Source organism: Prionailurus bengalensis, chromosome X (assembly GCF_016509475.1).
Source record: "Prionailurus bengalensis isolate Pbe53 chromosome X, Fcat_Pben_1.1_paternal_pri, whole genome shotgun sequence".
Classification (NCBI taxonomy): domain Eukaryota; kingdom Metazoa; phylum Chordata; class Mammalia; order Carnivora; family Felidae; genus Prionailurus; species Prionailurus bengalensis.
This window is the reverse complement of record NC_057361.1, coordinates 33,291,495-33,305,400: the sequence shown is the minus strand read 5'-3', so window position 1 is coordinate 33,305,400 and position 13,906 is coordinate 33,291,495. Positions and strand designations below refer to the sequence as shown.

Here is a 13,906-nt window from a genome sequence, read left to right as displayed (position 1 = left end):
GAAAAAATCAAATCAAAAGAAGTATTCAGCTGTCCATAGATTAAATCTGAATAAGGAAAATATTATTAATATCAATATTTTAGTTCTCTGCTGTATGCAAAGTCCCTAGAGATTTATTAGCACCCTTAATGTCTATGTTTCTAATTACCAGAGTCCAGTTGGGGCTTTCCCTGATGACATTAGGCAACAAAATTAGTGTTATTAGTCATAATTTCAGTACATTAAAAAAATGGTACCAACCTTCCTTTTCAAATTTTAGTAGAAATTTCTACACCAGTGTTTTCAAAATGAGGACATACATCAAACCTTTCTGTGAATCTTTGTTAAAATACATGTATTTAAAATCTACCCCAGATTTTTTTGAAAACAGGTTTAATCATCATGCATTGTAGATACTTTCTCCAAAAGTCTTTTTGGATTGGCTTTATTATCTTATTTTGCATGTCACAAAAAATTTCCCCTTCAATTGTACTGTTTTCATTATATACTCCTACCAGATTTTGCACTTGTGAAAACTGTCACAAGTTGCAAGTGACCCACAAACATTTTAAGTCTCTGTTGTCTTCTCAGAGTTTTTTATTTACTCTGACGGATGCTTCCCTCAAGGCCCTATGATCAGCTAAAGACAGGAGAACTCCGTGGAAAAGGACAGTAATTAAGGTACTTCAAGAATAAAGTTTTAAGCACAGACTTCTGATGCCATCGTATAATCAACCTTTAACACCAAGTCAGTGGACAGAGTCAGAATTTTGAGAACGCCTTATTTGAGAAGGAGCTGGGTTCATGATCTAGCTATTACAATGACCAGTGGAACAACACCTTTGCTTTGTATAAAATCAGTCCTTGATCCTAATCCATCTGGCCTTTTCGATATAAAATGCAAGTAAAAGTTCGTGTTGCTCGTGCTTACCCAGAGGTCCAACAAACCCCGACATCTCTGTATCCAAGAGAATAGCTTCTTTATCCCAGAGGAGAGTATTACACACTTTGTCTCTTGAGGCTCATCTCTCAGGCTATAGTAGCAGAGGAGCCCCAACAACAGGTACGAGAACAGGACTGGCATACTCACTGTTCTGCCCATTGGCCATGGGACGTTTGGAGAGTTGAGGGTCAGCTCTGGGCCAAAGTGGCCTCAGCTGTAAAATGGACACCCTAAAAAATAATTCCTGTCCTCTGTGCCCCACTTACCCACTGTCAGTACAGACTTTTGTTGGGAAAAGCTCAGACTGGTAATTGTACACCTTGAGCAGACCTCTGGAACAATTTTGTCCAACCTCCTCATTTTATAGCTGTGGAAGCTGATGCGCCCCCAAGGAAACCACACCCGTGGGAGACCAGAACCTGACTTTCCTCCCTCTTCTGGCACTCTTCTGTCCCAGGATGTCATGAAAGCTCTCTCCTCCACAGCATAGTTGGTGAATTCCTTTCATCCTATGTGCCAGAACCCAAGCGTCCCACAAGGACACTACCTGACCTGCCTCCTTGCCGCCAACCGGTTTCCTTTCGATTTTGTTTAAAAAGATGCAGTGGAGAGAGATTTTCCCCGCAGCGATTTCAAAACCCTGAATACATGACGTACCAGTCTTCTGTTTTCATGAAGGACTCTGAAGCAGAAACACTAAATGAAACATCAAATACAGGTCCTATTCGAGGCCTTTCCTAGATTTGAAACCATACTCCTTAAAGAATAAGATAAAATAAATTCACTCTTACAGTGCTATCCAAATGTGATTTAGGGACTGATGTAGATCATTAAATTATGTTACTGATCAGCGACGACCGGTTCGGAAATGGTCAGCCTTTAGCGACCTTTACAGCAATCGTGGGTTTTGCCACAACATTTAAGTGAGTGGAGTCTTCTTGTTGAACAGAGTATATACTAGTTCAGATGGTGCTGAATTCGAGTGAAGAGTCAAATGTAAACTCCATTCTAGTCCTACGAAAATAGGACCACATATCAGTTCACAATCTATCTGAACAACAGAAAATACTGGCCCCATGCCAAAGACAGCTGTGAGGAGCACTGTGCTGTTCTAATCTATTGAAGGAGAGAACTTTACCCTTCAGAAAACTGGTGTTAGGATGGTGAGGATAACGAACTCAAGCAACTTTAAGAGACGGGACGGTACTGTAAAGGAGTGACGTGGGTCATACATGAGATACGACGGCGAAGGGTGAGCACTGTGGCAAACCAGAGAGGCCCAGTAGTCACGGGACAGCAGCCAGACATCTTCATGTGACAATAAACACGTGTGTGCAGACATGTTGACTTCACCCGAGAAGCCAGTGACTGAGGTTTTTATGTTAAAAATTCTTTATTTTAAATGCTGGCAGCTGATTAATTTTCCTGTAAATACATCACTGTAGGCCTAATGATCCCATCTGCTACCTGCATTCTGGCCACATCCTGTAGGATGTCAGATTGAGGAACTAAGGGAGCCTGGGCCTTCAAACGTCTCTGTTCCCAAAGGCTGTTCTCAGTGGGAGCCCAGCCTAATCCCCATGCCTTGTGCTCATGCCAACCCCGAGCCCACACAACCTTCCAGATTCCCCCAGACTCAACTCTTGGGCTCATCTCTTGTCACACATTATGTTTTCTGCTGTGCTGACCCGTCTCTGACCTCAGCCTGTCCTCATACACCTTTGGATCCCACACCTAGTTTGGCAGCTACACACCCTCCAGCCCCGGATCCCACTCACTCTGGTTTTAGTTTCCCATTCCCAACAGGGCACTGGTCATCAACGGTGTCCTCCCTCCAGGGCCCAAGCTAGAGCTGATCCTTCCTCACCATCCTCCACCTCCTACTTTTTTGAAATGCACAAAGGGCCTAAACTTGGTGGCTCATTCTTTCCCAGGAGCAGTGATTCCCCCTCTCCACCTGCCTCCCCTGAGTGGAGGATTCCTGTGCACGTGTAGGAGGGGGATTTGGCAGGGGCTGCATTTACACCCATCCTGTACTGGCCCTGGCCCCCATGTTTCCTGTGAAATCCACAAGCACAGCTGAAGCACAGTTCTTAAAGGGATTGCAGTAGTGCTCTGCCCGATTGTCCAAAGCCCCTGTGACTGAAGATGGCTTGCCAACACGAAGTCACTGAAGCTCCACCTCCAAATTCCACCTTGGATGCTGGATAGTCTGAAGGAGCCCAGGAAGTCTGGCTCCCTACAGGTGTCACAGAGACCATTAGTGTGGACTACTGCATGGACTGTAAGGTTACCACCTGACCACACAGGTCTCCTAACCAGACATGGATTATCCATCTACTCTCACATCTCCAGCCTTCAAAGAATTCCTCTGCTGTGCCTTCTGGTGAAATACGCAGGAGACTATTTTGTGCTAAAACAAGCCAAAGCCATGAGCCAAATCAACTGCTTCTAAAAATCAGACAGCTTTTTAACCAACATATCAAGATCTTAGCATAATGACTGATTCTCTGGCATGAACCACCCTGGAGGCAGTCCCTGTTGGCTGAAGGACACTGAAATATGAGAAACCATGCCCTGGTCACAAAGAAACTCAACTTCAGGGATGAGGTGGCAATGTGGCTGCTATCCTGTAACCAGGTGAAGGCGAATCTCCACCTGCAACTGCGAGACAGACAGAGAGAGAGAGAGAGAAATACCTGCTTGCTACTCAAATGAACACAGGGGTAACAGTTGAGCTTGGCTAAGGCAAAGAGGGCTTCCTGGCTCTCTACAATAAATCACAACTTGGAAAGGCAGACATCTTGACAGTGAGGTTTCTGTAACTATTTGGTTGAATGGCATTGTGGAGCAAGAAAAGTTTCTTGGATTTGTACGAGCACATATTCAAATCAGCTCTAAACACAACCCTGATACTATTATTGTCAGGACACTCCTATGAAGTAGGTAAAGGCTAAACCAAAACCATACTTTAAAAGATGGTGGCAGGAAGCAGAGAGAGGGTGAGTCCCCAGGCAGAGGGGAGCAGAGAGGAAACCAGGCTGAGGCCTGTCTGGTTCCTGGGTGTACCTCTGGCTGCTTCCTCTGCGTGGCACTCTGTCTCTCCCCAAGGTTCAGCAGGCTGCGGTCTCACAGCCAGTGGCCCAGGCCCCCGGCCATCGCGTGAGATCCAGGCCAGGGGCACCTGGGGAAGCACGCCTAAGCATGTGGTCTACAGAAAGGGAGAGATGTGCAGCTATGCACTCAGGGCGCAGCCTGTGCCGGGCGCTGCGCTATGCGCCAGTTGACAGGCACGCAATGACTTAATCTTGGCAAAAATCCAAAGATGGGGGAACCCTTATTATCCCCATTTCACACGGGAAAGTGCTTTTCAGAGGCAACAGAGGAGTGTCCCACATCACATGGCCACAAAGTGGTGAACTGGGATGGCCAACCCAGCTCCTCTGATCCCTTTGTCGATGCTGCCTAGGCAACCTCTGACCAGCCCTCTGTGACAGTCCAGGGGGCTGCGGGGGGGGGGGCTTGAGCACATGATGAACCGGGGAAAATATTAAGTGTTGACAGTCACAGGAAGGGGAAAGACTGCCAGAACACTTGACGTGACAACTCTTTTTAACCCAAAACACCACAAGAGTCTTTGTAAGAACTGTATGTCCTCCCGAGTCCAGCACTTGGGACAGAACTTACACGGAACACACTTGTACCTCTCCAAACACGTATTCAGCCACTGATAACTCTATGTTGCTCCATCAAGTATATGATCGTAGACGGGTTAGGTGTTTCATGGAGAATGAGATTACTACAGGAGTTTATAATGGAGTATATTTCTAAATAAATCTATTAACAATAACCATTAAGAACTTCATAGGATTGGGACACCTGGGAGGCTCAGTCAAGGGTCTGCCTGTTGGTTTTGGCTCAGGTCATGATCTCACAGTTCCTGGGATCGAGCCCCGCATCGGGCTCTGCGCCGGTGGTAGGGAGTTCCCTTGGGATTCTCCCTCTCCCTCTCGTTCAGCCCCTTCCCTGTATGCTCTCTCTCAAAATAGAGAAACATCAACAAATGGTTTTTAAAAAGAACGTCTAGGATCGCATGTCTTAGGCCAGATGCTACCTTTCATAGCACTATACGGGTGACCAGGGTCCGCGAGAGAGGGCAGAAGGATATACTCCACAGAGTACCGCAGCACTAGCTAATAATCCCTACCTCGAGCCCTTTTTTGGAATGAGGTGGGGTATAAGGCCATCAAATCAACCTGAGCATAGTTCCTTCTACGTGTACCTCTTCATGGTTTCCCCGTCGCTCCTCAATCTTCACGCGAAGCCCTGGCCCGTTAAGTGCGTGTCGGCTGCCATGCCACCCTCTCCACCCACCCCCACTGCCATCACCTCCTGACTTCCACATGGTCTCCGGTCAGGAATAAGGCCTGTGGCACCTCAGTCGTGGTCTTCAGCCCCCACCCTCCTTCTGGGCATTCAACATGCCTGGGAGAGCCACCCCCACCCCGCCAGCCTCCTGGCCTCACAAGCCTGGACTGGCTCAGCGCCAGTGAGGAAGTCTCTTCCCCCTGACCCGCTACGCCCTCAGGGCCACTTCCCGCACTGTCCCCAGCGAAACCGCTCCCCGAAATGCCCGAGTCCAGCATCCCACACTGACCGCCCCGTCCACCCTCCACCTCCCGTGGGAGGTCTCCTCCCGGATGTCTGACAGACACCTCCGGCTACCTCCGAATGACAGAAACAGACACCGGTCAGAGGCACGGCCCTGGAGTTAACTCCTTTAATGTCACGTGCAGACACAAGGCCTCCCTCATCTGTGGGCGGCTTCGGGGTCCGGACGAGGGGGCGCGGGCATCACCACTTCCGAACTCGGGGCATCCCATCCACCCGAGGGGAGGTGGTGTTCTCGAGGAGACCCCTGAGGTGCTGGTTGCTGCCCAGGGCTCGCTGCACGTGCTCCGGGGTGATGCGCATCTTGTGGCTGTCCAGAGCCTCCTTGCCCGCCAGCTCCAGGATGTTGGCCGTCAGGTACTCGAGAACGGCGGTCAGGAAGACCGGGGTGGACGCGCTCAGGCGCGGGGCGTAGCGACCCTCTCGCAGCAGGCGCTCCACGCGGCTGACCGGGAATTGCAGCTCGGCTCTCCTGGAGCGGGACACCGCGTGCCTCCTCCGTCTGCGACGGTGCCGGCGGCGGCGCCTCCCAGACATGCCGCGTGCTGGGTTGGAACCCGATCGGCCCGGCCTGACCGTCCCGCTGGCCCGAGGGTGGCAGGATGTCGGCGCCGACTCCTACCAAGTGTGCCCCTCACTGGTCAGGGAGCTGCTTATATGACACCTCCGACATTATGATGTCACTGGTGTCACTGGTGTCACTGTGCCCTGCTCAGGACTGGCCTGGAAACATCCATGACAGAAACCTGGTCTCCCTGTTGACTGCACTGGACCCTCTTTACGAGGGAACTCTTTCTCCTGGCCCTCAACAGTCTAGTACAAACAAGAACGGGAACCTTTCCACTGACACAGTGCTCTGTCTTGAGGACACTCCCCTCCAGGTTACCTGGTCCCGGCCTTCCACCACGGTCTTTGAGCTCTTTGACAGCCCTTTGTAAATTGCCAGTCACGGGCACACATACTGAACGCTTTGTCCAGTAGAGGTCCAAACTAAACCCAATTTTGCCCCCGTTGACACATTTAAAGATTATCAATATTTCTACGTTCTTTGGATTCTCTTCTGGATTGGTTACAATATCCGCCAATTCCTCATCAGTGAAGACTCTTAACACATTTTCATGTTACATCGATATAAAGGTCATGAGTTCACTCACTCTCTTTGAAAATATCTTCTAACTGTTTTGGAGGTCACAGTGATATGCCCACTAGATTCACCAGTCAGAGCCAGATAAAATTCAAAGACAAAAAAGTGTACCTCATTCTCAGTTAATACCCAGGGGTGTCTCATTTCTTCTAGGTGAATCCAAAGCACCAAGAGCACTTTGTTGATTTTTTCTAATTTAAATTTTTAATAATTTTAATTTCCTTCTCTGCTAACTTTGTGTTTCTGTTTCATTTTTGTTCATTTACAGCCAATGATTTATTTTTATCGTTAACCAAAATGACTGGGGGGGGGGTGCCTGGGTGGCTCAGTCAGTTAAGCATCCAACTCTTGATTTTGTTTCGGGTCATGAGCTCAGGGTTCACGGGTTCAAGCCCCGCGTTGGGCTCCACTCTGGCAATATGGAGCCTGCTTGGGATTCTGTCTCCCTCTCTCTCTGCCCTTCCCCTGCTTGCTCACTCATTCTCTCCCTCTCACAATAAACATTTTTTAAAACAATGGTTCAGAGTTTGGTTTTAGGATCTGACCATGTGGAAATCTCTCAAAATGAGTCCAAAGAGATCTAGTTTCTTTTGGGTGAAAGACAAAACACAACCTCATTTTCCAGTCTTTGTTCAAATCCATTAAGAACTGCATACTCTCTGAGGGGAGAAGAGCTTTTTGATATCTGGACTGATGAGATTTGCTGTTTCTGTGTTATACTTGACATATGCCTGAAATTATAGGATTGAAGCTATAAGCTCTACTTGTCTGGGCCCATATGTCTCTGTCTTTAATACACAAAGGTCTTCACCTTTGATTGTGTGAGTGTACGATGTTTTCCTACCTCTGAATGATATTAACAGATTGTAAAATCTCTTAAATTAAGGGAGCTCTGTTCTTAAATAGCATTTCTAGATAAATAATTGCTTACACACATTGAGTATTTCCAAATTGTCTTGAAAATAAGGAAACTGAACTATGATACTTTAAATGAGGTAGATTTAAACAATATATATTCTCCCAGAAACTAAATCACAACTATTTTAAGATATCAAATTCAATTTAAGTAAATCTTTAGCAAACAGGACTAGTTCAATCGTTTAGATTTAATGAAAACAACTAAGTCCTTTCTCTTTTATCAGTGTTAACTATAACACAAATATGCATTTATCTACTACTCAGGTATGTTCTTCCTAAACTTATAAGCTTTTACTGACCACATAAACTGGTGTTAATGTATTTTATGTTTAAGATTATGATATATATATATATAAATTTATAATTAACCAAATTGAATCACTGGTTGGACAAACTTCATTCTACAAAGCAATCACGTTTCATAGTATGCCAACGAGAAGATAATTTTTAAGATTTCTAGATAATGCATAACTTTGGACTGATAGTTAATGGGCATTCAATACATAGCTAATTTTTTTAATGTTTATTTATTGGAGAGGCAGAGAGAACAAGTAGGGAAGGAGAAGACAGAGAGGGACAGAGAGCCCCAAGCAGGCTCACCGAGCCCTGTGAAAGACTCTAATGAATTGTGAGATCATGACCTGAGCCGAAACCAAGAGTTGGATGCTTCACTGAATGAGCCACCCAGGCATCCCATAGATGCCTAATTTTTAAGACACAATGTTGAAACACTGATAACTAGGTATAATTCTAGTTCATATATTTTTGCTTCTTATTTGCATATGCTACAAAGAGGCTCTATTTCTGAGCCTGCCCATGACCATGGTCATTTCTGCCACAGTGAGAAGTTATATAAGTATGTGGCTGAGTAATTCTGGGATAGGTGTGTTCATGAAATCTGCTAAATCCACTAACATGAAAGAAATTCACAATTATTCACCCTGTAGCTTTCACAATAAAATACAAGTGATTTTGCTTAAAAGTTATAACTAACATACATGAGTGAGAGTCCACTAGGAGTTTCAAGATGACGTGGGTTTTCTGTTTCTTTGTTTAAAACAGAATGTTTCTGTTATGGAGTAAAATGGCATGTTGGTTCAGAATGTAACAGACAAATTTGAAGGACAAAACCTGAATGCACACAGAATGCTACGGGAGGTTTGCAAAAAGAGAATCTGAAAAGGAACAAAATTAAAAAAATTTTTTTTCCAAATCTGGTTCAATTCTAATAAGTTTGTTTACAAGAATTTCAAAGAGCTCCTGGACCCTTCAGAATCAAATATTAGTGTTACAAGACCTAGCCTCAGCTTTCAGACGAAATAAAAGGCATCCAAATTGGCACAAAAGAAGTCAAACCTTCACTCTTCGCAGAGGACGTGATACTCTACATGGAAAACCCAAAAGTTTCCACCAAAAAACTGCTAGAGATGCTAGAGGAATTCAGGAAAGTCGCAGGATATAAAATCAATGTACAGAAATCAGATGCATTTCTATACACCAGTAATGAGGCAGCAGAAAGAGAAACGAGGAATTGATCCCATTTATACACTGCTCCAACCCAGCTCCTCTGATGGCCAACCTAGCTCCTCTGATCCCTTTGTCGACGCTGCCTAGGCAACTTCTGACCAGCAGTCTGTGACAGTCCAGGGGGCTGCAGGGGGCAGGGGGCTGTGCTTGACCACATGATGAACAGGAGAAAAAAAAATTTAAGTATTTAAAAAAAATTTTTTTTTAATGTTTATTTTTGAGACAGATAGAGACAGAGCATGAACGGGGGAGGGGCAGAGAGAGGGGGAGACACAGAATCGGAAGCAGGCTCCAGGCTCTGAGACATCAGCCCAGAGCCTGACACGGGGCTCGAACTCACAGACCGCGAGATCATGACCTGAGCTGAAGTCAGATGCTTAACCGACTGAGCCACCCAGGCGCTCCAATATTTATTTATTTTTGAGAGAGAGACATACAGAGCACAAGCAGGGGAGGGGCAGAGAGAGAAAGGGAGACACAGCTGTCAGCCCAGAGCCCGACACGGGATTGGAACTCACAGACCTCGAGCTCATGACCTGAGCTGAAGTCAGAGGCTTAACCGACTGAGACAACCAGGTGCCCCTAATTATATTGCAATTTAGAAAAACTCTCCAGTGGACTACTTGGCCAACTCTACTTTCTCTCCCCGAGGCCAAGATCTGCTGAGGCCATATTCATTGGTGTTTGCTCAGTGGGCACAGAATCAGAGAGATGGTTATAGACTGAATGCTGAATAGGTTCTGGTTCTGATGGACTTTATGTCCTTACCCTGTCAAGAATGGATACTTCTATTGTTCTAAACCTCATTTACATGGTGTGGCAGACACAGCTGCCTACTCAGTATCCATTCCTCCCCTCCTATTTTAAGAAAACACAATTTTGTTCTGGGTGGCAATGGGCCTATGTTCCCAAACTTTGCTGATTATAAAAACCACCTGGAATGTTTGTTTAAAAAACAAAATAGAAATAAAATAAAAAGACATATCTTGGGTTCCCATCCCAGACTCAGCAAATGGTAATTTGTATATTTTTCACACGCCTCCTGCCCCAGGTGACTCTAATCATCGTCAGGGAAGTTTGAGGAATATTGGTCTCAGCCAATGGGGGCAATCATACCTATGCTCAACTTTCCTAGCATTTCTGGCACCTAGGTGACTATGTGACCAATTCTGGTCAATGAGACCTGAATAAAGTCTATTAGGGAGGTTTGGGGGAAAGCTTTACCTACTATTGAAAGGAGAAATAACTCGCCCTTCTGCCTTCACCCCTTCTTCCTGCCTTGAATGCAGCTATAATAGTTGGCACTACAGTAGCAGCCCAAGGGAAAGCCAAAACAATCACAGGGACATCAACTTTACTGTTGTGAGCAGCTGAAATAATGCCAGCAACTGCCTCCTTCTAATTTCTTGTTAGATAAGCAAAATAGACCCCAGCTTGTTTAACCCTATAGTCAAGTGTTTGTCCCTTGCACCAAATGCATTCCTAATCATATGATGGACACTATCAATGGATCATCTTTGATCATCTCTGTACCTCATGCTGTCAAAGCTCTCTTAAACTCACACTATGCACAATGCCTTTCAGCAAGCCATCTCACTTCTCATGACATTTTCTTGCTAACCACCTCTCATATCGCTCTTGTTCATTGCAACAATCTCAATCCTGCTACCCTTCTTCCTTCACTCATAGACAAAACCCCTCATCACTGTTTAATTAAGATGAATCACCTATTAACTCATCATGACGACTTAGAAGAACCCCCTCCCCTTGGCCAATGTTGATTTCTCATGGTTTACTCATGGCTTTTCCCTAAAATGAAAATGGTAAATAGTATACAATATCAACTCTTTTTGAGGTCAGTCTGCGCCCTTGCCTTTGGCCACTTCCACCCAACAAACCAAATTACACGCCTTTACCCAAGCACATATCCTAGCTAAAGGTAAAAGCATAAATATCTATACTGATAGTCAATATGCCTTTGGAGTAGCCTATGATGTTGAATGTTATGGAAACAATAGGATTTCCTTCTAGCAGAGACAAAATTAAAAATGGTCCTTATGTCCAAAATTTATTTGATGCTATACTCCTTCCAGAACCTCTGGCTGTTATTAAAGTCCCTGGTCATTCTAAGTCTGACTCTCTGGAAGCCAAAGAAAACCACCTTGCTGATGTCTCTGCAAAAACCCCATTCTTATGGGATCCATAGACCAAACCTCTGTCATGTTCCAGAAAACTGTTTCCTCTAGTGACAACCCAAGAGAATTAACTAGGGCAATACAACAAATGGCCCTTGAAAAGGAAAAATAAAATTGGGAATCTAAAGGCTATCAGTGTCCGCCAAATACTTCAATAAGTCTATACTCCCTGGCCAGTTCTGCAGCTGTGTTTTGCCATGTTACCATCCTCAGCCTTCAGGACTGGTCAAACATACAAATGTTTGAGTTGAGTAACTAAAACTCAATTAGCTAAATCAGTTGAGAGCTTCCAAATACCCTGGCCAAAAGCACTATCATCGGTTCTTATCTACTCTATTTGGGATACATAAATTTTGGTCTAGTGAAATAATTACAGAGTGGCCAATGCACTTGGACCTGACTTCTTTGGACCTACAACTAATAGAGGGAGAGATGTACTTCAGTTTTACAAAGACCTGATAAAGTCTATAAAAAATAATCATGGCACACTCCTGGGAGATGAAGATATCAAATATCACACCTTACAGTCTGGAGATTCATCTATTAGAAAAGGTATCTCTAAGGAGACTGCCTTCAATGTCACTGGAAAGGCCCCTACCAGGTGTTAATAACTAACCTCTGAGCAGCCAAATTTCAAGGAATACTCTTGAATTCATGTGTCTCATCTGAAAAAAAAAAAAGCCCCCAAATCTGAATGGACTGGCACACCATCTGGTGACCGAACACTGAAAATGTCAAGAACTGAAGCAGACGACATCAGAAGTAGACAGCATGCACAAGATGCGTGGACCAGGCCCGTATAACTTTCTTGTTTTTCTCTTCTTACTCTATGTTTAATCATGTCATTCCGGCCTTCCATTGTTTTTTTTTCCTGAGCTTCCCTATTATCCTTTATGTTAGCTTTAATAAATCCTTTTAGCTCCACCTTACAAAAACTCTCTGCTTCTGCTAAAGTTACTGATTTCTGGATTTGTGTAAGAGTAAACAATACTCATGATGAGCCTGAACTGGTGGTCTGGGCATTATCTTTAGAAGGATGGCAAAACCTACCTGGCAAAGGTGTAGGATTTTCCTTTGGTACCTTTGAAACCACACGTCTTCCCTTCTGGAAAACTGGCACAAAATATTATGGTTTTCCATTGGGTATCCTCTACTCATAAGGGGATACTCTCATTCAGGTCTGGACTCTTATCCCAAATCTTTCGCTGTTTCAAAAACAATGACAAGAAGAGCAGAACTCTAGGATATCTCCCAGTCAATATTTATAACTATACTATTTTATGTGACCCAGATGAACATGAATGCACTCCTTGTTGGAATCCAGAAGAGTATATCATCTTCCCTATTAAGTTACCTCTATGGTAGGGCAATAAAAATGCAGTAAGATGGGAAAATGGGAAGCTAATGTGCTCCCACTCAATGGTAATTCATTGGGAATTGACCAAAAATCTGGTAAAAGATGGAAACTTAATTCAACTTACTATTTCCCTAGAGATCTTCCAGATCCCAACCAAAATCTTATTATATTAGATCAGCTCATTTGTTAACTTCAGGTCTACAGAAATTTAAGGTGCTCATGTAACCATCCCCATAATGCTAGTAAAACAGATTATCATGTGCTCTGTATAAATGATTATTTCTGATCCTGAGATCTTTTCTTTCATACCAGGGAAAGAATCTGGGCAAAAGGACCCAATTATGCCTTATCCTTAGAAGACATTGGGTATTTCTTTTTATGTGGAAGAAACATAGTCTACACCTACCCTCAATTGGAAGGGATTGCTGCCTTACCCTTGATACCAAAATCAGAGAAACTCTTCCCTCTACTGCTTATATATCTAATGTAGGATCTTTCTCTTATCAACTTTAAAGGATATGTCAGAACTGGAAAGGTTATAATTATTGCTGGATGCCTACATATGACCCTACAGTGGACAGAAAAGGTTTTGGCATGATTTCTCCAGAGACTTTCTTCCTTGGGTTGAAGTAGCAAAATTAAAACAAAACAAAACAAAACAATTCGCAATCTTTCTACAGTCATGCCCACCACTTTTAATGCTTCTGTCCAAGCTTTTGAATATAGCAACAGACCCAAATGGATACCCTTGCGGAAGTAATTCTACAAAACCACAGGGCCCTAAGCCTCCTCATTACTCACCAGGGGAAACCTGTGTCCTACTTGGAGAAGAATGTTGTCTTTATGTCAGTAAGTCAGGGAAAATAACACAAGAACTAAAAATAATGAAGGACATTATCAAGCTGCTAGCCGAAGCTGGCCAACCTCCCGGAACTCAGGACATTTTAGATCTATTAAATATAGGTAGTTGGGGAAACTGAGAAGTGCATTTCAATCGCTAGCTGTCATTGGGTTTTTTGTCCTCAGTTTAATCTTTTTAATTAAATTTCTACTGTTTTTGTATTAATAAGAAAATGTCTTCTTCCCAAATGTATGTACAAAATACAATTCTTTTCTTTTCAAAAAGCTTTTCCTGAAACTCAAATGACCATAGAAACTAAACCATTCACCTT

The 13,906-nt window shown here is 44.1% G+C and overlaps 2 protein-coding genes across 2 annotated transcripts in view; both read right to left on the bottom strand.

Annotated features, from left to right (window-relative positions):
• The window catches only part of XK (X-linked Kx blood group), a 53,898-nt gene that overhangs the window by 28,950 nt on the left and 11,042 nt on the right, over nucleotides 1-13,906 (bottom strand). The window lies entirely within an intron of this gene.
• Nucleotides 5,674-6,234, bottom strand: LOC122478054 (histone H2A-Bbd type 1-like). The gene has a single exon (XM_043571716.1). The coding sequence runs from the start codon at nucleotides 6,128-6,130 to the stop codon at nucleotides 5,777-5,779; it is 354 nt and encodes a 117-aa protein (XP_043427651.1). The 5' UTR covers nucleotides 6,131-6,234; the 3' UTR covers nucleotides 5,674-5,776.